The following is a 27,956-nucleotide window of genomic DNA, read 5'->3' on the forward strand; positions in this document are numbered from 1 at the left end:
TCGATGTTCAAAGACAATAATTTATGTGTGTAGAACCTATGTGCTAAGTTTCATGGTGTTGATGTAGTGTCAATTAAGAATATTAATGGATAAAAGTTGCAGATTCTCGAAATGTATCAGAAAAGGAAAACTATATGAGCTTTAGATCAAATTAATATGATGTGCTTGTGTGTTATTTAACTAAAATTGTCGTTAACATACAAAATCAATTACTCGTGTACTATTTAATGTTATGTAAGTGAAGATAGTAAAGTTATTAGTTAATTAAATGATTTGATTTATTAATTACCTACCCTTTCGTCTATCCATTATCAATGTTATAAAATTACTTTATGGCCTGTTACAGTAGAATAACGTTTAGTATGTTGATACGTTCTAATTACGTTATCTATAGGTCTTCTTCTTTCGTGTCGATGACATGTCTTGTAGTCAGACTACACTTTGTCAGCCCAATATGCCGCCACAGCGAGAGCACGGCCGGATGCGCTCATTAGATCCTGCCGCGGGCAAGTTTCAGGGCACAGTGGACATGCGATGAGGTGGGATATGGTCTGCATAGCATCCCCGCACTCGCACCCAAAGTCCGCTCCACCTACATAGGTACCAATTTAATAAATTGGAAACATTTTTGTTTGTTTGTATCACACATAGGACTGCGCACATATACCCAAAAAACGAGCCGAGTGAGACAGTTAGTACCGAGGCCGTCTGTCCCTTTCTAATAGGGTGACTATGAGATTAAGCTATGTGAGACAAATCCGAATTTGCTAAGATTAATTTGCTACTTTGTGACCTTAAGATACTAATATAGGCTTTTAATAATTAGCGGGAATTAGTCGTTTTTATACGACTAATTCCATGCAGTAAGATTTGAAGTGAAGACTGTTTTTTTTGTATTTTTGCTTCATATAGACTGCTGAACCATTTATGTCGCCTTTCTTCATTTTTTGGGAAGCTATAGCAATAGTACAACAGTTTTAAAATCCATCACCCATATTTTACTAATTACAAGAATTTATGTGCACCCTAGTTGTTTGATTTACGAAAATGTTATTATTGGCTAACCTGTGGAACGAAATACTGCAACCACCATAGGATTCACTTTTACAAGTATAAACGCAACACTTTTTCACCATTTTAATAGTTTAAATTGATTTAATACAAAAAAATATGTAAAAAAATTTAAATGCTGAACGCGCCAAGAAGGTTCAGGGTTACCACTAGAAAATAAAAAAAAAGCGAAATACAAAGAACAATGTCAGACGTCCATAGCTGGAAGCGCGTCGGAGCGCATTTGAAGACAACAATTTAATGTAAACCATAACTACCTTGACATACGGTCTACAAAAGAAATAAATTCGCATGAGCCGCTCGGGCGCGCTCGAGAGCGTCGAAGAGCATACGCTCGCATCTTTTGTAGACAGTTTCAAATGCGCTCCGACGCGCTGCCAGCGGTTTGCGCTGGGCCTAACAGCAAACCTTAGTTTGAGCGATAGATACAATTTACTAGAAATATTTTACTAGAAATAGCTATCCTAGAACTCATATTTTTAAAAATACTTTGGTTCCATCAATACACTGTTTTTTTCCTGTATTGCTATTGTCTGTAGTCTAGTCTATACCACACCACAGAAAAAAAAACAAATGTCAAAAATAATTGATGCAGCGACGCCGTGTCAGCTTGTTATTTTTACAGTGGTTTTCTTTCTAAATAATTGCAGTATAGACGTTAAATCCGTTTATTTTTGTGACAAATAATACACACAACTCATCCAGGATGGCGACCATAGGCCCAAAGAAGGATGGAGGGCCTAATATCGAGTTTTTTCAGTCACCGGAATCATTAGCGCAATTCGATCAAATTCGCGTTTGGCTTCAAAAGAATTGCAAGAAAGTAAGTAAAATATTAGTTGAATTAGTTAAATAGTAGCATATTATCTCTATAGATTTAGGAAAGACCTCAATTTTAAGTGTTCCGCTTATGTAGACGCGATGATTTAAGTCTCGACGACGAACAAGGTGCACCAAGCATCACAAAGCTGATTTCGTACTGTAAGTAAACAGTATTCAAATAGTTATTTGAGACAGTAGTTTAAGAAAATTACTTCAGTTGAACTAGGACTATTCGAGACCGACATTTCAAGGTATTTATTACTAAGATTCTTATATGCATTGAGTGTTGACAGCTATATGTTTGTTTTTCAGCATGTGCAGACAGATCCCCCTACAAAAGAGGGCTTGGCTCAACTGGTTATACAGCTCATTCAGTATCAAGAGAACAAATTAGGGAAGAACTCTTCAGATCCACCTTTTTTGAGGCTTCCGGTAAGTTTTGTTTGGATTGTTTATGGTTATGACATGTTCAGGTCAGGTTTCAGCATAATCTTGAATATTTATATTATATTACTGCCTTGTGCTTATGACTTTAAATACCAAGATATAGTTTATTCAACTAGCCCAATACATGGGTATAGGAGAAGAAACTTATAATATAAATTCATTTTGACCATAGATAGATTAATCTTGATACTATGATATGAACGTGTATGCCTTATTATTATTATGTCACTTTAATCATACATTAACAGTCTTACTGATAAACGTGAATTAAATAATAAGTTATACTTAAGGGGTGTTTAAGAAAAAATCTTACTTATAAACGTGGCTGAAATAAATAATTTTCTTAGCAATGTCTTAAATGAGCTGTCAAATTAAGTAGCCTCACACCCTTGTTTAACCCGCTAATTAGCAAAATGGCTGGATTCTTACCAGCTGATTTGTCATTTCCGGTTTATTGACAGTTCAACTTTTTAATTTTATATTTTACGGATGCCATTGTTGCCATTACACAACGTTTTCATGACAAATATTTTTTTAAGCTACCAACATTCCGGTAGTGTTGAGAAATTAGTATGTTTTTGAGCCCCCGCAGACCACAGACTTTTTATCGGCCGATAGTTTGGTCGGGCTCTTAATCAGTACGCAGATGTAAGCAAGTGCGCACACTATGACGATTTGGTATCGGCCGATAAACAAGTTTGATGGGCTTCCCGATTCCATTCAAACTAAACTGTCGGCAAACTATCGGCCGACCGTATAATCAGTATTGGCTCCCTACCACACGCGCACACATAACGATTTTTTAGTCGGCCGACTAAGCCGATAGTTCAGTTCGCTCCGAGCTTTGACAGCGAATGGTCGGTCGCGCTTGTTTTGTAAATTGGCGTCGCCCAATTCTCAGTCACTTATTTCGGAATCTTCGATCGTAACTTTGATCGAGGAAGTCGAAAAAAGCCCAGCCCTTTAATAATTGAGTAATTTGGAATGCATACTTAGTGTAAAATTTTCCATTTAATAATCTATCACTAAAGATATGATGCACCCAATATTCTCGGGCTTTCTTTTTAATTTTCCTTCTCTGGTGTATGAGAGCAATAATAATTCTATGCAATGTTTTATTAATTTTCATCGTGCGATGCGACCACTCTTTTCACCAGTTGGTTAGAAACTAGCAAACAGTCGGCCGACTGTTGGGATAGTTTGCGCGCTCATCACCGACTAAACTGTTTAGTTGGCTCGGTGTGCGTACTAGCAGGCCAACCCGACTAAACTATCGGCCGATAAAAAGTCTGTGGTCTGCGGGGGCTCTTTATGTCATTATCTGTTCATTACTTAAGACATGCTTAAGCAACGTTTATAGGTCAAAATAATTTAATCACTACTTAAGGCTTTGAGTAGTAATTAGTTAAAACAATGATTAGAAGATGATTAGTTGATTTTTATAAGTAAGGCTGTAAATTTCCTGTCAGAATTAATGCTAAAAATGTGAGGCTGCTTACAAAAGTTCTTTGTGTCACATATTTATTAAAACACTTACATTGAGGACACATTATTACATTTCAATAAATTAAACACATGCAAACAAAGGGAAAATAACCAATTTATTTCAGATAACAAAATATACACAAGTAGTATAACTAATAATCTGCAGCATTAGCAAAAATAAACTGATTTTCGGGCAATCCTTTGGAGGCCGTTCCTTCTATAGCGAATAGCGAGCCCGCATCAGGCTGTGTGTTTAACTCGGCTTGAGAGAGGCCAACCTTACTGGTGGTTACGAACAATGTGGATAGATCATGTCCTCCCCACATGACTGATGTTACTTTAGCTGCCGGTAACCTATGCTGTTCCAATAGTTTGCCAGCTCGCGAATCAATCTTGATGACCTGGAAATATAGACTTTTTTTTTAAAATCCTTGTTATAAAATTTTGAATTTAGAGTGTTATCGAGCGGTGGTATATAAATGCGGCAGACAATTAATTATAAACATTCATAACATTAAATAACATTTGGTGTGGTCTGTCCTTCAATGGATGACCATGTATTTCATAATGAGTCCCTGCAAAGGTAGGTAGGTCCATTAAATTGGTGGCTCCAGGCTGTCATTTAAAAATCTTTGGCAATTGTTATGAGAAGCCCACAAGTCTGACAACCAATGAGTATGGGGTTGTCTGGGTAAATGTGTTAAGGAGGTCAGACAGGCAGTCGCTCCATGTAAAACACCCAACATATTAAAAATGCTAGGCAGATGATGCTAGTTAATGAGTCATTACCTTCCATCCATCAAAGCAAGCTACCCATAGGTTGCCATCAGAATCAATGGTCATTCCATCAGGTGATCCAGTTACATTGTTGGCTTGGAAACTAAATAGTGTCCTCCTGTTGCCTGAAATTTAAATAAAAGTTAATAAGCTTTACTGCCCATTAAAAAGTACTCAGTAGTTGATTTTTCTGGCTGATTGATGTGTGATTCTAATGATTGTGTTATTATTTCTTTAGTGAGTTATATGTGTTGTACAACATCAATATTCTGAGTAATTATACAAAGCAAAAAAATATATGGAATTTGCAAACCACATTAATAAGACATGAAATAAACAATAATACATATACAAAGAAGGTCATTAAGACTTACGAATGCATCCTTCTTCGAGCTCAAAGTCGAACACGTCTATATTTCTAGTCGGCGTGTCTATGTAGAACATGAACTTGTTGTCAGCTGTCCACGCGATCCCGTTGGAGATGGACACCGGCCGGACTTTCTCCATGGGGTCCAAGTAATTGTGCTCGTCCATCATGTAAAGAGTTGCCTGGTCTTTGTCGACGTTATTGTTCACTTCTTTGCCCATTGTACCTGAATTTAAAATAATTATCTATCAAAAAAACTATGCTACCATTTTGAAGCTAAGTAAATGTTTGATTCGTTTTCGAAACAATGAGAAAATTGAAAGACACTATTGAATTGCTAAATTCCAATACGTGTGTATAAACATATGTTCTGTATTCACGCTAACATATCGTTTTCCCATAGTTAAAACTCATTTTGGCCACTACGATTAAACGAAACTTTAGGCAACAACTGGAAAAAATAACTTTAAAACACCACATACCAAACCAAAGTCTTCCTTTCGCGTCAACTTTGCCATCATTGCACCTGTTGTCTGGCAAGCCTAGATCCACGGCACTCAACAATCTGAGGGAACTGTCGCCCTCAGGTGCGTCCCAGGGTAAGAAATATAATTCTGTCCTCACTCCTGTTAGAACCAGCTTCGGATAGTCCTTCACTGTTACCACTAATGAAACTGGTCCGTAACCTGCAACGGAATAAACGATTAATTTTGACATGGTGTCATCAGATATGAATTAGCCTAAAATAAAAATAATCATCGTAATGTTTGTTTCTAATGCATCTCTGTATGTTTTAAATGACACAATTAGTTTTCCTTTTATTCCTGATTTTTATTACGTTGTACAATTAAAAATAATCGTTTTAACTGTCCTTTAAGAATATTAATATATATTCTCTATATTCTCCGTCTCTGCATCGAATCTATATACCAAAAATAATCGTTCTATCAAAATTACCTTTCACCAAAAATAATCTACCTATCCAAATTTCCCATTGTTTTAGAGATGACATTCTCAGCATCGAATCTAAAAATAATCGATCTATAAAAATTATCTTACACCAAAAATAATCTACCTATCCAAATTTCCCATTGTTTTAGAGATGACATTCTCTGCATCGAATTTATACATCAAAAATAATCTACCTATCTAGAATTACCTTACACCAAAAATACTCTACCTATCTAAATTACCTACCTATTGAGATGAGATTGGCTTTCTCTGCATCGAATCTATACACCAAAAATAATCTTACCTATTTAGAATTACCTTAGATCAAAAATAATCTAGCTATCTAAATTACCTATTGATTTAGAGGTGATATTCGCCGTCTCTGCATCGAATCTATACACCTTTTGGTCATGGATGTCGACCCAATATAGTGCATTCTCAGCTGTTGACCAATGGGGACCCTCGAAGTGTGTCCCGCCTCTCTGCACCTGATGTAACAAAATATTTGTTTCAATCAAAGTTAGTAGTAGGCTGAAAAACAGCACTTTTCGAACGTCAGGATTACATAAGCCACTCCACTTCCTATGGGTTATTACTAGGAAAAAGAAGTGGCTAGCTAGACTAGCCTTTCAGCTCTTGGCTTTGTTCCTGTTTATCCTTCCTACAGGTTTATTATTAATGCAAAAGTTTATACAACGTGTTACAATGGGCTACGATTATTTTTCATTGAATTGCTCAGTATGATCATAGAGTATGTATATTGTATAATAAAGTTAAATTACGTTTACGCCTCATTTTTAGCTAATATGAACTGACCGCGGCGAGGAAAATCAGATTAGGAAAATCCAAATGAATAGCATTTCTTAGATATTACTAATTAAGCATTAGATGAGGAAGATCTAATCTATGCCTAGATAGTTTAGGAGGCATAAATACATAAGTTTACTTGCCAAAAAAACAGCAACTTCCCAGAAATTAGCTTTATTGTTTTTATTTTATATGTTATTATTATTGTTATTTTTTTACCTCTGGACAAACACATTTGTCAGATAATTTCAATTACTAATGAATTTAAAATCTGGCAGATAAATACTATAGATGTAATGAAACAGGTCTTTTTAAGATGCATCTGAATCTCGATTATAAACGTAGGGTGTTAAAGAAATATTTTTGGTTTGTAATATCTTCAATATATTTTATATGTAGATCGCTTGTGCTTTGTTCTGCTTTCTGCTTCAACAGTCAGAATCCAGAGGGAACGATATCATGTCGTATCCTAAAAAAAAGCTTTTCCAAGAGACAATAACCCAATAAAAAACACATAAACCCAATTCTCATTAGCATTAATAATATGATAGATCATCATTGTTGTTCTTTTTTTGGTTTCAAAAGTTCACCTTCATAGTTCACAACATACAAACATCTTCAATTAAATTTAAATAGTTAAGAAGATAAAATACAGTTCTTTGCTGTTGTTTTACTTGTTGTTGTGTTTGTTTTATATTTTTTTAATAAGCTATTAGGCATTTAATTTCTTTTTATTCCGAAAAAAATAATGGTATTTTAATTTTTACAAACATGAAATGACAGACAAACTTTTAAAAATAATGTAGTAAATACAGCAAAAACAATATAATTAATAGAAAAAAATCTGTCATTAGACGTTTTGTATAAAAAAAAAAATTAGGCTAATGACCCTTGTTTTTCTACCAACCGACGAGATTATGGTAATTATTTATCTACGCCCCAAAAACTGTTCTTTCCCTTACAAATAAATCCAAAATTACTCACAGTTTTAATAAGCGGTGCAGGGGCTCTATAAGCTAAACAGTTCACTACAAATAAACTTAATACAAATTCTCTGACTGACACGATCATTGTATCTTCAATTCGGTGTAACACTGGCGAACGTTCGGCGTTTGCGCCGTCTCGACACAATCTCCCACTGCTGGCTAAGGTAACCGGTCTGTGGCGTTCTTGAACAGGTGAATGTTAAGCTATAAGTAATAGAACCTCTGTGCACGTATTATGATAATCACGTGTAGTTATTTTTTTTTATTACATTACATTAATAACGTTTTTTTTTTAATTATGTTTTGTATAACACTATAAACATGTGTAAAGGGATCAATAAAATGCATATTAAAAAGACGATGGTCTTGTTTAATTGGAATGAATTTTCCGTAGGAAATAAATTAATTTGAATGCTGAATTTGTTCTCTGTTATTTTATATTACTTTATTGAATTAGCTGTTTGCTGTACATCTTGCCTGGTTTACTCAGGAAATATTTTTACTTTCGTAATTAATATTTTTTGGAATTGCTGCAGCAGTTTTACATCCATACAAACTTTGTATATTTTTATACGCATTTTAATGTTATTTCTACGTCATCTATAGCATCCAAATTGAAAATCCTACATCCACACAAATTCGCATTGTTGTTAATTAGTTAGGAAGGTCGCGCTCTCCGATACCGAGTCACGGCTCAAAAGATACCATTCCGCGGAAGTGCGACCTTAGACGAGGTCTTAAACCATTATGTGACATCTTAGGAAATGTATTTAGCACTGTTTTTACTTCTTTCCAAAAACCTGTGACAGTTTTGTGACCAGTTTTTTTTAGAAATGGTAAAAACTTTGCAACCTTCTGTCTGGAGTTAAAATAAACGCTCTTAATATTGGGAAAGTTATTATTATGACGCTAATTATAGTATGGGAAATATTAGGTATGCACAATTAGCAGTAATGGTTCCTGTAACCTTACCACGCTTAATGTTTACAGCTGATATGCTACATATCCTGTACGCGCGACTGTCACATCTAATCGCTTTACTTCCGACTTTACAATTGTCTTGCCCTTCGGACGCAAGTTCAGCGAGTTTCCCTTTGTCATTGCACTTATTGATACTTTCCAATGTTACCAAACAGATATAGCTGGTAAATATTTCAAGTATATTTCAGATTATACCATTTTTATGTGGGTATCTGTTGTAAATAGCCTGCTGTTCAATAGCAGTTCAATCAAACAGGTAGCCCTATAACCTAACAACACCATTCTAAAACTAGATTAGTTTTATTAGTTGATAAGTGTTGTTAACTATTGCAACCCATATACAATAAGTAAATAAAATTTCGCTGAATTATGGAATTAAATTTTAATTAACTATATATTGTGGATTCATATAAATTAATTCAATTACTATAAGGAAAAAATAAGCGAGCCAGATGAACGGAAGTTATTAACGATACTTACCTTTATAGAGTTTATAATGTGTTAACAATATACTATATCTCAGAGATATATGGGTCTATATGTAACTGTATTATAATTTTGCATTGCCAAATGACCCATTGTCTTAAAATTACCGCTTGTTACCAAATATGGCGTACAATACAATGAAATATTTGAAACATTTTAATTGTTCTTATGGCCCTGAACTTGTATAGAGTTCTATTGTTACTTTTGTAGATTAATGGTTACATTATTTGAAATAATCTTATTCTCATATTTATTAATGAATTTATATGATGATGATAGTAGCATCAGTCTGTCATTTCTTTCACGAGAAAGAAAGAAATTCCCCGAGGCGGGTAAAACGGCTGGCAGAAGCTGTTTAGAAAATACACATTAAGAATAATATGAAACTGATGATAGCATAACTAATATTATCACATTTGTTACTGATTAAAATATATATTCGTTTCTTTTCAGATGAAAGCATTCATGGACATGAAACCAGGCGGTTCCCTGTGCACCGTGCTCGCCACCATGTTCCGCTTCAAGTCGGAGCAGCGGTGGCGCAAGTTCGACTTCCAGGTCGGTAAGGTATGCACTACCCGCACGCCGCCTCGCTCACCGCCGCCCCGCGCCGCCCCGCAGCCCTTGCCCCGCACCACGCGGCTGAATAACAATGCATCACTTGATCTGCGATAACATGCGTATGAACTTTACCGTAACGAGGACCGTCTATCTAGTTGGTTATGGATGATGCTATGTAATTTATGTAGCTTCATTTCTTGGGCAGTAATTATAAATTCAGCAACGTTACGAGGCCCCCTCAAAGATCGAATTATTTTCGAAACAGCAAAGACAACCTGCAAAAATATTTGTCATGTAGACCTATTGTTGTGCTAAAAATGCAAACAATCTGGCACATAATAAAAGCAGTGCTAGTGAAAAGAAATGAATGGAAATTCAAGGTTTTGTGTTTCTGAAAATTTTATCACGAGTCATACGCATGTTGTCGCTAGGTCAAATGCACGAAATGAAAACGAGGGTATTATATTAACAAAAGGTACATTCGATACTATTTTCCAAAAAAACTTATCTTTACTTTTCAATGATAGCCTTATTTTTTTTTTTTTTGTATAATTTAGAACGAATAGTTATCTCTCTAATTATTTCAGAAATGGAGTTTCTTTTAGAATTAAAGACCAACAATTTATGTTGAAGCACAATTAATGATTTAATATAAAATAGTTTCTTTAGTGATGTGTTGTTATTGATCACATTTTTCCTAGATCACACACACGGGATCTATAGAGTAACACGAAATCTTCTCTTGCTTGAAGGTAGCAGTTCCCAATGTTTTTCATACTCTCAACCTATAGTACTGGACATTAAAGTTATATCGAACACAGAGTTATAAAGAGATAGAGATATGATGTCCTCATGTAAGGAGATTAGCCAACTGGGCAGGACATTTTATAATGCACAAGCATTTGAGCAGACCCAGGTGCACTCACTATTTCTTCACTCTCATAGGCCGATAGGACGGTAATCCGACACGACCGGAGAGAGATAAAGGGATATTGTTATATATAGCAAATATAACATCATCTCTTTCTAACGCGGGAATTTGATTTACTTTAAAGTCTAGTTACATGGCTGTACCATTTCATGCAAGGGTCATTATGTTGCCAAATACTTGTCTGGGTTTATATAGATCTGTGGTCGAACTTGTGTGTAAATATGGGCACTTCCAATAACACGTTCTTTGTGTGTGTTTGTGTGATTAATAACCCTAACTCTTTTGTCATGTCACTAATACATTGTGGGTTGATTCACTTTTATACTGTCTGTATTGCATGTGTTATTGTACTTTCATTTATCAACCTTGGGATTATTTTTTTTATGTAAGAATTGTTCTCATGATTTTATTTTTAAGTCCTTGAATTTGCGTTTTGATATCTTTTTCCCAATATCTAGTTATAATTTTGTAATAGTACTTTTTTACAATTGAGTACCTAATAGAAATAAACTGCAAATCTTTATTCAAATAGTCCGTGACAAATTTTATAGTTTTTAATATAAAATTAAGTTTCTAAAATCGAATGCTTTCACGTTGACTCTTATAAGATCATCATCTAACACTAAACATTTTCTGGTCCCCTCCCCCCACTCCCACATTTACAGAACCCCTCCCGCAAGGACCTGAACGTGCAGATGATGATGGAGATCGAGTCCTCGCTGCTTGGAGCTGAGATCATTCGCTCACCAGCAGTCTTCATTCGCCCGGATGTCGATAAGGCTACCGCCAACAAGGTTAAGGACATCGTTGTCAATCACCAGGGAGATATTTGCGGTAATTATTGTTTGAATCATGTTTATTTCCCTTTTGTACATGTTGGTACGAGAAGAAAGTAAGATACCCCTCTATCAAAAACTTACTGAAGTTGTAAGCTTGTTGAAGTTTTTATTTAATCGATACAGGGTTTCACTTCATTTTGTTAGGGCTTAACATAAGCTATTTGATGACTTGATCTTTAAATTTTGATGTACAGTTGTGATAAGTAGCCTGGTTATCATAAAAAATCTGATGACAAATTGATCTTAAGCGCTCGGTCCATGAGTGGTTAGAGCTTTGCGCATGGTATCATACCACCAAAGGAACCCAATAACTTACTTTTGCGGAGTGAAGATCAGCGCTCTAGATTCGTGCCGTTAATTGTTGTAAAAAACATGCCTATATTGGACTTCTTTCCTTAAACAGAAGACGAAGAAGACGCGACACACATCGTGTACCCCACGGTGGACCCGCTGGAGGAGGAGTACGCGCGGCCGGTGTTCCGGCGCGGCAACCACGTGCTCGTGCACTGGTACTATCTGCCCGACAGCCACGATACCTGGGCGCAGGCTGACTTGCCCGTGAGTTTGAGGAATCAACATTTGCCTAGACTTTTCCTAACCGACACACATCGTGTACCCCACGGTGGACCCGCTAGAAGAGGAGTACGCGCGGCCAGTGTTCCGCCGCGGCAACCACGTGCTCGTGCACTGGTACTATCTGCCCGACAGCCACGACACCTGGGCACAGGCTGACCTGCCCGTGAGTCTGAACAATCATTTGTCTAGCTTTTTCCTAACCGACACACATCGTGTACTCCACGGTGGATTCGCTGGAGGAGGAGTACGCGCGGCCGGTGTTCCGTCGTGGTAACCACGTGTTAGTGCACTGGTACTACCTGCCCGACAGCCATGACACCTGGGCGCAGGCTGACCTGCCCGTGAGTCTGACGAATTTGATTCTGTCTAGCATTTTCTCAACTATGTTGGTGTCGGCTTATAGTCTGCTAGGATACTGCTGAATATTTTAAGAAGAAAGAAAATAAATAAACATGTCATTTACATGGAGCGACTATCTATCTGACCTCAACCCAGTCACCCGTGCAACCCGATCGATACTCCTTCGTAAGGTTGGGTTTCAGACTTTCTGTTTTTGATTACCTGTCATGACTACCAAATATGTTCAATGTCATATTCTTGGACTCATCAGTTTATCGTTCCTTTAGAAAAATGGAAGAATTGCTTATTTGGCAAGATGTTCTCTCATTCATGGACTGACCTCGCCAAGCGTTGCTTAAATTTTATGGTCGATCGATCCTCCTGGATTTGAGTTTGCCACAAGCTCTTCACGGGTCCTGGACCCTGCGCTGAAATTAACATTAAAACCACTTTTCACTACACATATGTGATAATATTTTCAGTTTAGAACAGTTAACATTATTTAATAAACTTCTCTTTGTGTATAGGTGGATGTCCCAGAGACGGTAAGCTGGGAGTGCAGCCGCTCGGAGCCGTGGCGCGTGTCGGCGTCCTGGGTGCTGGACCTGCCGCAGTACAACGAGTGGATGAACGAGGAGGACTACGAAGTCGATGCTAATGGCAAGAAGAAGGTAATTAAGTAGCATGTTTGGACTGTCCACCCAATTGAGTCCATATTTAGGTGGAAATTTTGTGTCACACTAATAGGGTTCATCATACAGGTAGCGTTTTCATAGGTATTTCTACAGTATTGTTGACACATAGAGGTGTCGTCCAGTACCTTGGTCTATTATGATTTAAAAATGCTTTAAAAAAAACACACTACTACAATTCTCAGATATTGAGTCCAGTCCTTATATCCATGATTAGAATATGTAGAATATCTTTATTTGCTACAGACACGGTAGTTTACAGTGTGATTAGCCAATAAAGTTGACACTTAATGAGAGACATCGGACTTTTTTGTTATGATAAAAACAATATCCATTATTTACTCTATTTGGTTCTATAGGTGCACAAGCTGCGTCTGTCAGTGGACGACCTGATCCCGGGCGCTGAGCCGTCCAGCAAGGCTAAGAAGGGCAGCAAGAGGAAGCGCTCGCCCTCGCCGCCGCCGCAGAAACATGCCAAGAGGAAGAGGTAACAGTACTGATTCATCATCATCATCATCTCAGCCATAGACGTCCACTGCTGTACATAGGCCCTCCCTTAGATCTCCACAAATACCGGTTGGAAGCGACCTGCATCCAGCGTCTTCCGGCGACCTTTATAAGGTCGTCTGTCCATCTTGTTGGTGGACATACATACTTATACCTATGTATATATTTAATACGATGATATTAGGCTCTATTTACGTGCCGCAAACAGAAAAAAAACTAATAAGAACACTGTTGTCTGTTTGTCACCATCCATTTTTTTACAATCTACATATCATACCATACCATCATACATACATATCATATCATCAGTCTATCTACACCATAAACGAAGGAAACCTATAATTAAAGTAGAGTAGATCTAGCTATATTTTGTAGTTGTGTTACCGTTTGCTCGTCTACTTGCTATATAATATGTCCCCATATTAATGAGAATGAGATTGCACCAGGTAAAGTTCAAACATTTTAATGCTATCGTTGTTCCAACAGCCGTATAACAAAACGGCGGGAGAATGACGTGGATGAAGAAGAAGACAATGCGTCCAGAGATAACACCGACGCCGCGCCTACGCCTGAGAATGAACGCTCTGCTGATAGTGAGTATATGTACATTTTATAGATTTTCAGGTATTTAAAAAATTGCACCTTGAATAAGCTAGTCCTATATGTATATTTCTTTTGAAGTGGTCTATTTGAAAAGGCGCGGTAATGGCGCTCGCAGTGTACCAGAATTCACTTCGGATTGCTCCGCGTTTGCGTTTGTGGTTTATCGCCCACGCACACAAAATGGTACATGAGGTTTCTAAGATGTAGTACCCAAAGGGTGCAAGCGGGACACAACAAATTGATAATAATCAGTCGTATTATTTTAACCGAACGAATCGACGAGGCGCGAATCTGATGACTTTATCATCGAATTTGTATTGTGATTCTTTCGTAGTGCCGTATTTATCTCAACAATGTATTAAACCCCGTGTGTATAATACTTTATTATAATACGTGTGTGTACAGCGGCCGCGGCGGGTTCGGGTGGTGCCAGCGAGGCGCTGGGCGCGAGCGAGGCGCCGGCCACGCCCGCGCCGCCACTCGATGCTCACGACGACTCGCAGGGCAAGCACTCAGACTCCAACACACAGGTACATATTAACAACTAGCTTCTGCCAAAGGTTTCAGCGGCATACCGTGGGAACCTCTGCACCTACCAGGATAAAAAGTGAGCTATATAAAAAATGGGCTATCTAACACTGAAATAATCTTTCAAATCGGACCAGTACTTAATGAGATTAGCGCGTTCAAGCAAACAAACTATGCAGATTTATAATATTAGTATAGATTTATTATTGACTGTACTGATTTATTTCTCCACTAATATAGTTTTGTTCAAACGTTTTCCGGGCTCGAAGCATTGCTATGTAGGATTTTTTAGGTATCAATTGGCGGCTTTAGATGTGCGATTATGGCTACATGATTGTACTTTGCTCGGAAGTTGTACCTACTCATAATATAATTATATCAGCTGAATAGTGCATTTGGATTCGACTTATCATGACGTTGGCTGAAACATACTGGTTTTACAATAGACAAATGATTATTAATTTATAAGCATTTAGTTAAAAGTCACCATTATAACCACAACATCACAACTAACAATATTTTTTCATTGCAAAAAACATCTTTATATCCATATTTTTTCTCCAGGAAATGCTAACTAAAGAAGAGTTAGAAGACAATGTGACAGATCAGACCCACCATATTGTGGTACCATCGTATTCAGCGTGGTTCGACTACAACTCGATACACACTATTGAGAAGCGAGCGCTGCCTGAATTCTTTAACGGCAAGAACAAGTCGAAAACGCCGGAGATTTATCTCGCTTACAGGTAAGATTTAGTACTACATAATAGTTTTCACTGTGTTGATTATGTATTGCCCTTAAAAACGCTTTTATGTAGGTACTTCTCTTATGCTATGATATGTACTCTCCTTATAATCTTCCTTGTGTACTCTCACAATATGCTCCCTTATTATGTACCCACTTCCACACATACTTCTCCATTGCACAGGTTTGGGTATTCCCCCATTGTACTCCCTTATTTAAACCACTCCATTTATGTACACCCTTATGTACCTATTTGAATTTATAGAATGTGAATTTTCCGATGACGTTTTTGAAACTCGAATTCGCGCCTGCTCTCTAACGTCCGTAAACCCACGTGGATTGTGCGTGGGGAGTGTCCCATTTGCGAAGCTTGGCCAAATTTTTCATGCCTATCGCTTTGCACTTCTGTCCTGTTCTAGTTTTAATATGGAGTGGTACTAATAATATTTGTGTGTTTTACAGGAACTTCATGATCGACACGTACCGGCTGAACCCGACGGAGTACCTGACGAGCACGGCGTGTCGGCGCAACCTGGCGGGCGACGTGTGCGCCATCATGCGCGTGCACGGCTTCCTCGAGCAGTGGGGGCTCATCAACTATCAGGTATATACTGTACCGAGCACCTGACGAGCACGGCGTGTCGGCTTCCTCGAGCAGTGGGGGCTCATCAACTATCAGGTATATACTGTACCGAGCACCTGACGAGCACGGCGTGTCGGCTTCCTCGAGCAGTGGGGGCTCATCAACTACCAGGTATATACTGTACCGAGCACCTGACGAGCACGGCGTGTCGGCTTCCTCGAGCAGTGGGGGCTCATCAACTATCAGGTATATACTGTACCGAGCACCTGACGAGCACGGCGTGTCGGCTTCCTCGAGCAGTGGGGGCTCATCAACTACCAGGTATATACTGTACCGAGCACCTGACGAGCACGGCGTGTCGGCTTCCTCGAGCAGTGGGGCTCATCAACTACCAGGTATATACTGTACCGAGCACCTGACGAGCACGGCGTGTCGGCTTCCTCGAGCAGTGGGGCTCATCAACTATCAGGTATGTACTGTACCGAGCACCTGACGAGCACGGCGTGTCGGCTTCCTCGAGCAGTGGGGCTCATCAACTATCAGGTATATACTGTACCGAGCACCTGACGAGCACGGCGTGTCGGCTTCCTCGAGCAGTGGGGGCTCATCAACTATCAGGTATATACTGTACCGAGCACCTGACGAGCACGGCGTGTCGGCTTCCTCGAGCAGTGGGGGCTCATCAACTATCAGGTATATACTGTACCGAGCACCTGACGAGCACGGCGTGTCGGCTTCCTCGAGCAGTGGGGGCTCATCAACTATCAGGTATATACTGTACCTAAATCCAACGCAGCTGCCTGATCTTCTTTGGGAGAATACCCCCAGTGAACGGGCGGACAATCGACCTGGATGCCACTATTATTATTCTTCTCCGGTTAGACTGGAATCCGAACCCAACATAATTGGGAAAAGGCTCGGGTAATGATGACCTCTCGACAAACATAATGATTGATATTTTATATTACCAAGTGGTTGGGGAAATGGGGATCAACGTGAGCAAAATCAACCTTGAAAATCGGGTGCATTTGTATTCTAGAGGCACAAAACCACATCGCAGACAGTTTACTCTCGACTTTTTTATAATTTCCAACATTTGGAACTTGCACATACTACAATTCAACGCTTACATCTTTACTTACTGCGAATAAATCCATCCGTTGTCAATAAAATGTCTATTTGCGATAGAAGATTGAGTTTTACATAAGCTTTACATAAATTATGTCAAATTTCAATCTATAATCGAAAATCAAGTAACGGATGGTTATGTAATACGCAGTATAATTATAAAGTTCTCTATAACAATAAAACAAAACTTTTTTCCTTCTTAGTTGGAAGCGGAGTCCCGTCCGACGGCGATGGGTCCGCCGCCCACGTCGCACTTCCACGTGCTGTCCGACACGCCGTCCGGCCTGCAGCCGCTCGTCACCCGGCCCACGCAACCCAGACCCGGTTAGTATTTAGTGTTTTATTATCTGTGTACCTCTTGTGATATTATTATAAAGAGCAAAATTGAAAATTTACTGAAACTTCTGTGCAAAACAACACTTTTTAAACGGTTAAAATTTGCAAAAGACAGCCCCCAAAACATCTACCCTTCACCATTTTACTAACAGCTACCCAGTAAAGTACACCTTTTGCTAAATATTTTGATGATATTATAGTCATATAGAAAAATTGCTAAAAAATACGCAGTTTTTGACTCTTTTACACAGACAATATAATTCATAGTATATAAGTCCATTTACTTGAAAGTTTATATGAACAGAACAGTGGTTTTAAAAATAACTAATGTTGGTGCAATTTTCGTTTGGTTATTTGCTTTAAAAGTATAGAGCAATAGACACTAATATTGTAATTTTTATTCTTACACATTTTTGTGTCGTTCTATAGCGGAGAATGTGCCAAAAGTGGAGCCAGGCTTACCCAACGGCGCGGAAGCGGGTGCGGGTGCCACACCCCCAGTCCCGCCTATCAAGCCGGAGCCTTCTCTAGACCTCGGATCGGCGCCTGGATTGAAACTAGATCAGGTACATATATTACATACTTATATTACTTATTTATTGACCAATCTGTAACTGAAGCGAAGATACTGAGACAACTGTAAAAAATAAATAAATTTTCATCTTTTAGCTTTCAGCTTTTAGCTGAAAATTCTGCTAGTGCTAGTGCAAAATTTTAATAACAGGACCCACAATTTTCCATATGTCCTGTCTGTCATCCATCCACGGATCTAGAGCAGTTCACTGCTAAATCGAATTGTGTTGTTGTCACATAGCCACAAGCTCATAAACGCTCAAAAAACATCTATCCTTTTTGAGCATAACCTTCGCTGCCTGCACAAAATATTTCTTATATGTCTTGATATTATTTTGTCATTAGTACCGCGGCGGCGCCCGAGGCCGAGCATGGACGGAACAAGAGACTCTCCTACTCTTGGAAGCTTTAGAGCTGCACCGCGACGACTGGAACCGCGTGGCAGCACACGTGGGCACGCGGACACAGGACGAGTGCATCCTGCACTTCCTGCGCCTGCCCATCGAGGAGCCTTATCTACATGATCCGCAGGCTGGTATGTATAAGTGGCCGGTTTAGTATTGATACAGATGGAAAGTAAGAAGAAATTAAAGAAAAACATATTATTCGCGTAGTTCTAACTACGCGAGTAACATGTTTTTCTTTAATTGATTATACCCCGGACCGGATACCTGATTCGGCAGTAACTAAGAAAATCCCTTTTTGACAATGGCCAGAACCAGACAAGTGTTTGCATTGATATTTTATTTGAACAGTAGCCAACATTTTTTAATATAATTTTTTGATCTACATTTTGGGTACACAATTCTGGGGCAGAGGAAATCACGTCAAATGTTCCAAGCTTGATTTTAATACAAAAGCTTTCATGTGGTTTATATGGATAAAATCAATTTGTTTTCCCACATAAGACAGTCTTCATACATAACAGAAATATTAACTAACATGACACACTCTTCATACTTTCATATTACTTACTTTAACCACATTTTATCCCACATAGGAGGCGTTCTCGGCCCACTAGCATATCAGCCGATCCCCTTCAGCAAGACCGGCAACCCCGTCATGAGCACGGTCGCGTTCCTCGCGTCCGTGGTGGACCCGCGCATCGCGTCTAAAGCTACCAGAGCCGCTATGGAAGAATTCGCTGCTATTAAGGTAAGGACTGTGGGAATGTGGGTCGAATTGATGAGGACATGAAGGGCCGATCCACTTTTGAAAAATCATGTAAATTCATTATTGAATATAGAGTTTATAGTAGTAGTAAATCTGTACATAAAGGAATATATTATATATAAAGGGAAGTACAGGATGTAAGGCGTTTTTGGGGAGACTACATAAAAATGTTTAAATGAGAGTATATAAGGGAATAGGGGAGTATATAAGAGAGTACATAGAGGAATGCAAAGGAGAAGTATGTATATGCGATTATGATGTGTTAGGGGATTATATGTACTTCATTATGTAAATGAGGGTCACTCCGTAAAAAAAACAAATCACTAAGCGAAGGCGAGGCTTCCAATGGGACAAATTCGTAGATGCAAAGTTGTTTGACGGGAACTTTATTTCACGGTATGTGTTTTTGATAAGTCCCGTCAAGTCGTTTGTTGGCTTACGAGTGTATTTTGTTTCTCACAGGACGAAGTCCCGGCAGCGATGATGGAGGCGCACGTGAAGGCGGCGGGCGCGCACGGGCCGGCGGCGGCGCTGGCCGCCACCGGCATCGCCGGCACCGCGCCGGAGCTCTCGCCTACACGTAACTATACTATTATATTATTTAAAAGCTTATATATATTAACAAAAGATATCTTTAACCAATTGAGATGAAATTTTGTATATACGTTAGTTTTTAAAAACTTGTCACGCAAAAACTTTATAATTACCATAACCCCAAACATGAATTTTAATTATAGTGACCCCAGTAAACATACTGCATTTCTAACATTTTGGTAACCATTTTTGTTTTAGTCTTTTAATGTCCCGTGTCCTATAAAAATACTATGATGTGTCAAGGGGTTTGTCTAATGACTATCCACGCCATCATATCACATAAAACCCCAATTCACCAAAATAAACTATTGTTACAGCTGAACCCAAGAAAGAGGGTTCTTCAGATATCAAGGCTGAGCCCATGGAGGTAGAGGAAGGTGAGGCCAAGGTAAAGGACGAGCCGGCTGAAACACCCGCAGCGCCTGAAGCTGAGAAGGAGCCGAAAGAGGAACCCGCCGCAACGCCAGGTAATCATAAATATATAATATATCCGCCGTGATATAAAATAATAAACATACATACAGCAGTGTCAACATATTCCCCCTAGTTGGTTAAAGAAATTTTTGAAAAAATGCCCACCGAATTCCGGAAAATGCGCTAGTATGAAAGTGCTGTAATACAATATGTTCATGATCCGTATGGCATTATCAATATAACGTAGGTAAAACCTATTGATGAATTGTGTGAATTGAAGCTCAGTTAAACCTCAATAACTTTGCTGGATATTACAACAACTATAACTTTATTCATAATTGTGACTGCTAAAAATATATTATTATCTTTCCTATTTTTATTTAAGCAGCAGAAAAACCCGAAGGCCCAGCGACCGTAGACGCGAAGCTCCAATCAGCCGCGGCCGCCGCCCTCGCCGCCGCCGCCGTCAAGGCGAAGCATCTCGCCGGCGTCGAGGAACGCAAGATCAAGTCGCTTGTAGCTTTGTTAGTCGAGACGCAGATGAAGAAACTCGAGATCAAGCTCAGGCACTTTGAGGAGTTGGAAGCTACTATGGAGAGGGAGAGAGAAGGTAATAAAATTTTATGTATAGCAATAGAAAGTAAATTGTGTCTCGCGTATATCTGCGCTCCGACATACAATGGGTTAATCCCGCCGAGGTAAGTATGATCAAGTGACTCGTAGCTTTACTCGTGGAGACACAGATGAAGAAACTCGAGATCAAGCTGAGGCACTTCGAGGAGCTAGAAGCCACTATGGAGAGGGAGAGAGAAGGTATTATCTTAATTTTTTTTTAGTGCCCTCGGGTATAATTCGGTCGATGCGTACAGCAAAATCTTCCATGATATATGTGTATGCGCGCATTACGTGTGTACAACTGTTAAGGCGAGGAAGTGGTCAACAATAATTCCATAACCGGCACGCGCATCTAAGGCGCCAAAAGGGGTCGGAGCGTCTGAGCGGGGCGAGGATAACAATACGCGCGCTAGCTTATAACTAAAAGTCGTAAGCGACAAAATGGTTTTGTAATTTTAATATTTAGAAATGATAATTTAATAAAAATTCCTACTACCATTTTAAAGAGTATGTATATACTCAACTACTAAAAAAGTTAAGAGGCTTAAATCGGTCCCGTTTGCCCATAATATGTGAATCTCTTTTTAAAAAGAGGTATGTTTGATATATTTTTCTCTGTTATAAAAGTTACCTAATCATGTTTCTACAACTAACAAAATAAGGCTTATATCATGAACTTTCAGGTAACCAAGTTGTATTTTGATCCGTTTTGTATTTACTGAGAAAAATTGACATCCTTGGCGCCAAAAATTCCAATTCGTCCTCTTAATACAATTGCATGCAAAATATTTGCGTACACTTGGAAGGCATTACATATTGTCGTACATTTAGAAAATTTTGCCTTAGTTAATTTCGCCGTTGATCTCGCATTGCATTGAATTGCTGTGCGAATTTCAGAATTTAGATAAAAGTCTGAATTAATTATCAAAAATACTAGCTGAATAGATAAGCAACGACTTGTTTTTTTTTTAATACTTATTTGCGTATGTTTTAAAAATAGTTTTATTTGAACAAGTTTTCGCTGATATATTTTTGTTTACCCTAGGACTGGAATACCAGCGGCAGCAGCTGATTCAAGAGCGACAGCAGTTCCATCTCGAGCAACTCAAGGCAGCAGAATTCCGCGCCAGGCATCAGGCACATCAAAGGTACAAACCATTTTAAACTCTTACCCTAAACAGGTATTAAAGTTACGCTAAGGAATAAGAACATAATAATCGTACATTTTCAACTGCTTAGACTTACTTAGAATAAGTTAACGTTAAGCAATGTTTTATACCTACCAATTTATGCAAATCGATGAAAAGTGTCTCCTTGTGTGCGTCCAAAAATACGTGGTTACATTTTAAATCTTTCGGAATTTTTGTTTTCATTTTATTTTTGGGCCATGTATGGCTTATTATTTGATATGTGTCCAAAGTTGAGTCACTGCAGAACAAAGCTACGTCCACTGGCCTTGCATTGCAATAACGAGGGCAATACAACCTATTGTGTTCACCAATTTAGGTCGCATTATTTACTAATAAACGCGGTTGTACAAAGCCCTATAAGTAAGCAGATAACAAGCGTGGCATGTAAAGTACAAAATTCTTTAAAGTTTAGTTTAGCCTACTAGAAAAATATATATTTTGATTTGAAGGTTTTGTAGCACTTCAACCTCTTTAGTCTTATCATAATTAAGGAGGTTTGATAGGCAAACATGGTACTTAGCTGAATCTGGGTCACGGAAGAAGGAAAGAAGAACAAAAGATGCCATTAGGCAGGTCTTGCGCCTACTCTAGGTTGGTAGGTCATGTGACGTACTGTAGGCGTGACTAAAACGATCAGTTACTTTACCCTAACTAGGCATTCGGGTTTTTCTGGAGACATCTGTTAAAGATTGGTCTTGATTGATTGGTGATTTGATTCTTAAAAAATGGATGGGAAGTAGACCGTATGAGGGCGAAGCTGGTAGCGTTCCTCGTCCCAAAACACCAGCATTTTGGCGCGCTACTTAGTAGATTTTATCACGATTATGATATGACGGCTGGTCATTTTGTTCCACATGTTTTCAATATACCCCGCCACAAGGTAGATTATGTATGTATATTTATATAATGTTTAATCATGTGCAGGTTACAAGCGGAGAGTGGTCCCGCGGCAGTGGCGGCAGCCGCCGGCGCCGCCGCGCCGCCCGACGCCGCGCCCGAGCCCGCGCCGCCCGCACACGCATAAACACATACACATACCCCATACGATGTTACACATAAGCTATATATAAGATTAGACATAACTATCGAATTATGAAGTAGGGATGCTGACAAAAAATGTATTGGTCTGTTGAAAAATATTGGACACGTATTTTTTTATAAAATAAATCATCATAATCAATGGAATTTACTCACGGTGAGTTGCACCATTTATAAAAATGGTTCGGTTATACCGAACTATTTTCAGTGGTCAAATCGCATTTTGACCAATGGGCGGCAATTTCACAGCTAGTTATGGTGTGGTTATCGTTATAGTTAAATGATACAACTCACCCTAAGATTAGATTTCGAGGGTTTGGCGCATTATTTAGATCATGGAAGTTTAAAAAAACATGTCTAATATTTTTTGCTTATATAGAAGACGGACTACTTAACTGTTTTTTGTTAACATCCCTTTTATGTTTGTGATCTGTGCGAACTAAGCGTGAAAGTGTATATCAATAAGTATTCTCAAATTATTTGTAAGCGTACATTACGACTTTATCAAATAAAAGCTGTCGACGGCAGCGGTATTGTTTCAGTCTGCGCTGTCATTTTGTCCCGCGTTATCGACTTGTAACTGTTTACGTTCACTTTTATTTGTCAAAGAAGCATTTTATCGTTTTATTGCGTTTGACATGTTTTGGAAACATTTGATTCACAGTTGTACAGAAAACAATCTCAGGTGCGGTACTGCACGGAGTACCGTTAGTAAATTTATTTTAATTTAAATAAGTATTAAGATTAAAATAAATAATGTTTTTAATAATATCAATGGTTTCTATGTTATATTATTCTATCGTCGCTGATAACCAAGAGACGCAGGAATCGCAACATTATTATAGAATTTCTATGGTAAGTAATTGACAGACATTCCTATATTCTGTACATTATTCTTCACAAAATATGAATACCCGGAAGTTATAGTTAGTATATTAAAAATTAATACAAAACTATTCCTCCAGAGCTCATGTCGCTAACTTGTCTGAACATTTTTTTTGTTTCGAAGATCCTTCACGGGTCAATCGTTACGTTATACTGTAATAAATTAAAATTACTGAATTTATAATATTGTATTTATTGTGCCCGTTAGTTATTATGTCTTAAACACTGGACGAATTCTGAAAATAAATTCAAATTAGCTACATTAATTACAACTTTAGTAAATTGGTGGGGAGGTTAGCTTAAAACTGTCTCCTGGATCTAAGGTACCGGATGTAAGCTATGAATCCTACCTCGTACTCTAAACCGAGGGTGGAAGCTGGCTACTTCTAAATTCGTGTCGTACATACATACAAGTGACACCTTTTTTTTTTACGACGTCAAAAATCATCAAATGACCCCTCCCGCTGTGGGTTAGCAGCGGTGAGGGAGTGTCAGACTCTTACTGACTAAAAACCGTCGTGTTCCGTCATAGGCCTTTTATGTACCAGGGCCGCGGTATCTCTTTCGAACAACCCGCAGCCTATACAAGTGACACCTTGAAAACACTAACTAATAATCAGAACCACTATTCCGAACAACTCCTAGGTATCGTCTCATGAAAACCCCGGCAGTCCCGCGTTGTTCATACACGGCGAGAGTCCCGTGTGGGACCCGGAATTACAGAGCTTGTACTTCGTCGACGTACGTGAGAACAACGTGCATCGGCTAGACTACGTGTCCGGGAAGATTTATACTAAGCATATAAGTAAGTACATAATATATTCACGACGACAAGATAATTTTTCAGTGATAAAGGCAGCGTTAAATTCTGAAAGGTTAGACTTTGTCTGCTGAAATAGTTATCTACTATTGCTTATACCAGTATTAGGGCAACAAAGAAACAAGGCAGAAGTAGGTACTGTTTGGTTCCGACGATAAATATGTTTTTATAAAAGCACCATCAAATTGACTGCAAGTCTGAGAATGTCTATCTTCAAAAGTTTACTGACGTGTTAGAACACTTCAAAAATCATGTATTCTATCCGAAAATGTTACGTACATGAAGATTGATGACCCCAAACTGGGCCTGTTTAACAGTCGCAGGGTCACATTTAAAACAGGCCCGTTAGATAAAAATCAAATTGACTTATCTCATTTACAATTTTTAGGTTACGGCGAAGTGAACGTAGTCTCCCTAGTGACTGGATCCCACCGGCTGCTAGTCGCCGTGCGTTCTTCCCTATACCTGATGGACTGGGCCATCGCTGGAGACGCGGCCTTGAGACTCCTTACTACCATGGACATAGGGCTACCTGATAACGTTATCAATGAAGGGAAGCCTGATGCTGAAGGGAGATTTTGGGCAGGTATGAATAACGTGCTATTACTTTCAAACTTCTGGAATTTATCAGAAGTCATAAAAAATAACTTAAAGTGTTAATTATATATGCCCAAAATGAAATAAATAAGAGCAAAACTTTGATGACTATAAATAGTTCTAAGCACTAAGGAAAGGGTACGCGAGATTTAAAAGGAAATATTAGGTATTATCTCGCGTACCCTTTCTGATATTTGTTTACTAGTTTCCCTATTCAGTCCCGTTTTATTCCCTTCTTTAGGGAATACATACTCAAAAATGTTATGCGCCGTGTTTAAAATTAATGATCTCAAATGCTTAAATTATAGTTGTGACCACAGACTACGTGACTGCATCATGCATGTTAGTTAGACATTTAATTTTATAATAGTAGATAAGCATTTCTTTATGTGCATCTAGCTTCAAAATTTAACTCTCACTAGGTACGAAAGGCCCTCAAACTGGCGACGACGTGATCCCCGACAAGGCGACATTCTACAGCTTAGAACAAGAGAGTTTCACCCGGCCGCGCATACAGCTGCGTCCCGTGTCCATCTCCAACGGCATCGTGTGGTCGCTCAACAATACCGTGCTGTATTACATCGACTCGCCCACGCAGAAGATTGAGGCCTTCGACTTTGATCTGCAGAGAGGGGACTTGTGTAAGTATTCTTTGGTTTGTAAGAAATTAAAATTAGATATGGAAGTAAAGAACCAAAGCATCCACATGGCATCCATAGACACAAAGTCCACACCTTAATGAAATCCTCGCTTAGATGAGGTTCTATTGTTCTAGATCCATATTTTAGTCTAGCCATAAGCAATGGACTATTTCAAATCAATATGCTCCTAACTGTAGTTGATCTAGTTGATTATCCTTTTAGCATAAGATTATATTATAGTATATTTCTTAGTCAAATTCTAAACAAAAATATTTGTATACGGACCGTCAGATGATGATTATTCATGGTAATGAAATACTACCTACCTACATATTATGTAAATACCGTGTCTCTAGAAATAAAAATTCCTATTATACTTATGTATGAGTGGCTGGAATTTTGACTAAAACATAATAATATAACCTTTATCAGCTGGTCGCCGGACGGTGATAGACATATCAGCGCACGGCTACGAGGACGCCATACCTGACGGCATGACGATAGACAGCCATGGAAACCTGTGGATCGCGCTCATGTTCGGGGGCACTGTGAGTACAAACCTATGGGGTATATTATCTCTTTGGGACGGTAATGAAATTTTAAGGTTAAGATGCTAAAACGGGAGATGCAATTACCCAAGGAATATTATATAAGGGATATATAATTGCCCTACATTAAAATTCTCATCGTGATTGCATGAAATCTTTTTCGTTCGTGGTATTGTCACACTTTGTTTACAAGCAGTGATGATTTTAAATTAAGGTACATACATTTCATTAACCAACTGCAATCACTCATTAAAATGGGGTTGACGTAAATAACAGCAATTAAAGGAAAAATTAATATGTGATTGATTGATTGATACACTATATAGGTTTAATGACTGCCCCTCACATTGGTTCGCAGTAATTTTTCAAGGCTAAGGTATCTACCTAAGTGATTAAACAAGCTTAAGTATATACTTTTATCTACAGGTATTACACGTAGACCCAGACACGAGACAAATAGTGTTCGGCTACAAGCTTCCCGTGTCCCGAGTGACCTCTCTCTGCTGGGGAGGGCCCAACCTAGACGAACTCTTTGTAACGACGGCCAGAGACAATGTAGACGCCGTTCACGAGCCGCTGGGAGGCGCCATCTTTACGATACGCGGGACCGGCAGCCGCGGCGTCGAACCTCACATGTTTAGATTCGATAACGCTGATTTTTATTGATCAAATTGTATTTAAGATTAAATTAAATTTATATAAAGCAATGTTTTGTTTAGTCTTCGTTTTTTAGACACCTTTACGTGGCTGTACAACAGTCGCATGGGTCAACCGAATTAATAATAAGAAGCGCTTAGTAGATTTGATGCCCGAACGTCTTAATTAAAACCAAAATAGTTAAATATTTGATCATTGACTTTACAAATCAACTAGCAATTCACCTTGCTACAAGCTGAAACAATTTTTCTTTTATAATTCCTGTAAAACACACAGGGACATACAAGAATAAAGACTTAGGTATTACGAAACGCTAGATATTATAGTTAATTTGATTCAAATTCATCGAATACAGTGGCCAGGTAGTATAAAAGTCTAAAACAGGTGTACAAATAAAGGCATTGCCCCCCAAATAATTCCGCAGAATATGTTGTAGAACATGAGTGTTAATGCTTTATTAATGCGCAATGCAAAAAAAAACCTACATCCGACTGATTAGATTATATTTTTACAAATTAAATTAACAAAAAATTCAATGTCTTAATTGGAGCAATACATTTTCTGATAGCATAGGTACCCACTGTAAGAAATTCTGAACTTAAATTTAACGACTTAGCAACAATTTACACCGAAGCATACCTAATGTAGATATCTAATAGTGAG

At 38.5% G+C, this 27,956-nt stretch overlaps 3 protein-coding genes across 5 annotated transcripts; 2 read left to right on the forward strand and 1 right to left on the reverse strand.

Annotated features, from left to right (window-relative positions):
* Window positions 1–1,623: 1,623 nt before the first annotated feature.
* Window positions 1,624–23,916, forward strand: LOC110377193 (SWI/SNF complex subunit SMARCC2). 3 transcript variants are annotated; one of them, XM_064040713.1, is made up of 20 exons: window positions 1,624–1,894; window positions 2,206–2,325; window positions 9,634–9,747; window positions 11,338–11,506; window positions 11,915–12,069; window positions 12,954–13,097; window positions 13,478–13,605; window positions 14,112–14,218; window positions 14,634–14,758; window positions 15,321–15,502; window positions 15,964–16,105; window positions 17,416–17,536; window positions 17,978–18,114; window positions 18,467–18,656; window positions 19,122–19,276; window positions 19,757–19,874; window positions 20,206–20,355; window positions 20,688–20,912; window positions 21,963–22,065; window positions 23,032–23,916. In XM_064040713.1, the coding sequence occupies exons 1-20, from the start codon at window positions 1,778–1,780 to the stop codon at window positions 23,129–23,131; spliced, it is 2,802 nt and encodes a 933-aa protein (XP_063896783.1). In that variant the 5' UTR covers window positions 1,624–1,777; the 3' UTR covers window positions 23,132–23,916. The 3 variants fall into 3 exon arrangements, with proteins under 3 accessions (XP_063896783.1, XP_063896784.1, XP_063896785.1); XM_064040714.1 differs by having other exon boundaries at window positions 20,691–20,912; XM_064040715.1 differs by having other exon boundaries at window positions 9,634–9,738.
* On the reverse strand, window positions 3,923–7,902 carry LOC110377194 (regucalcin). The gene is made up of 6 exons (XM_049837429.2): window positions 7,712–7,902; window positions 6,273–6,408; window positions 5,452–5,655; window positions 4,977–5,195; window positions 4,615–4,727; window positions 3,923–4,226 (listed from the first exon to the last, which is right to left on the reverse strand). The coding sequence occupies exons 1-6, from the start codon at window positions 7,796–7,798 to the stop codon at window positions 3,978–3,980; spliced, it is 1,008 nt and encodes a 335-aa protein (XP_049693386.2). The 5' UTR covers window positions 7,799–7,902; the 3' UTR covers window positions 3,923–3,977.
* On the forward strand, window positions 23,862–27,333 carry LOC110377219 (regucalcin). The gene is made up of 6 exons (XM_049837428.2): window positions 23,862–24,000; window positions 24,676–24,835; window positions 25,239–25,436; window positions 25,870–26,088; window positions 26,521–26,636; window positions 27,063–27,333. The coding sequence occupies exons 1-6, from the start codon at window positions 23,902–23,904 to the stop codon at window positions 27,300–27,302; spliced, it is 1,032 nt and encodes a 343-aa protein (XP_049693385.1). The 5' UTR covers window positions 23,862–23,901; the 3' UTR covers window positions 27,303–27,333.
* The last annotated feature ends 623 nt before the right edge of the window (window positions 27,334–27,956 follow it).

This window comes from Helicoverpa armigera, chromosome 23 (assembly GCF_030705265.1).
Source record: "Helicoverpa armigera isolate CAAS_96S chromosome 23, ASM3070526v1, whole genome shotgun sequence".
NCBI classification, from domain to species: domain Eukaryota; kingdom Metazoa; phylum Arthropoda; class Insecta; order Lepidoptera; family Noctuidae; genus Helicoverpa; species Helicoverpa armigera.

Bases quoted from the DNA above. Each gene is read 5' to 3' on its own strand.
- LOC110377219 (XM_049837428.2), top strand. From the start codon at position 23,902: ATGTTTTTAATAATATCAATGGTTTCTATGTTATATTATTCTATCGTC. The intron at 24,836-25,238 runs GTAAGTACATAA...TACAATTTTTAG, and splicing joins GATTTATACTAAGCATATAA to GTTACGGCGAAGTGAACGTA. The intron at 25,437-25,869 runs GTATGAATAACG...AACTCTCACTAG, and splicing joins TGAAGGGAGATTTTGGGCAG to GTACGAAAGGCCCTCAAACT.
- LOC110377193 (XM_064040713.1), top strand. From the start codon at position 1,778: ATGGCGACCATAGGCCCAAAGAAGGATGGAGGGCCTAATATCGAGTTT. The intron at 2,326-9,633 runs GTAAGTTTTGTT...GTTTCTTTTCAG, and splicing joins CACCTTTTTTGAGGCTTCCG to ATGAAAGCATTCATGGACAT. The intron at 20,913-21,962 runs GTAATAAAATTT...TGTTTACCCTAG, and splicing joins TATGGAGAGGGAGAGAGAAG to GACTGGAATACCAGCGGCAG.
- LOC110377194 (XM_049837429.2), bottom strand. From the start codon at position 7,798: ATGATCGTGTCAGTCAGAGAATTTGTATTAAGTTTATTTGTAGTGAAC. The intron at 6,409-7,711 runs GTGAGTAATTTT...TTGTTACATCAG, and splicing joins CTGCACCGCTTATTAAAACT to GTGCAGAGAGGCGGGACACA. The intron at 5,196-5,451 runs GTATGTGGTGTT...TTTTAAATTCAG, and splicing joins GAAAGGAAGACTTTGGTTTG to GTACAATGGGCAAAGAAGTG.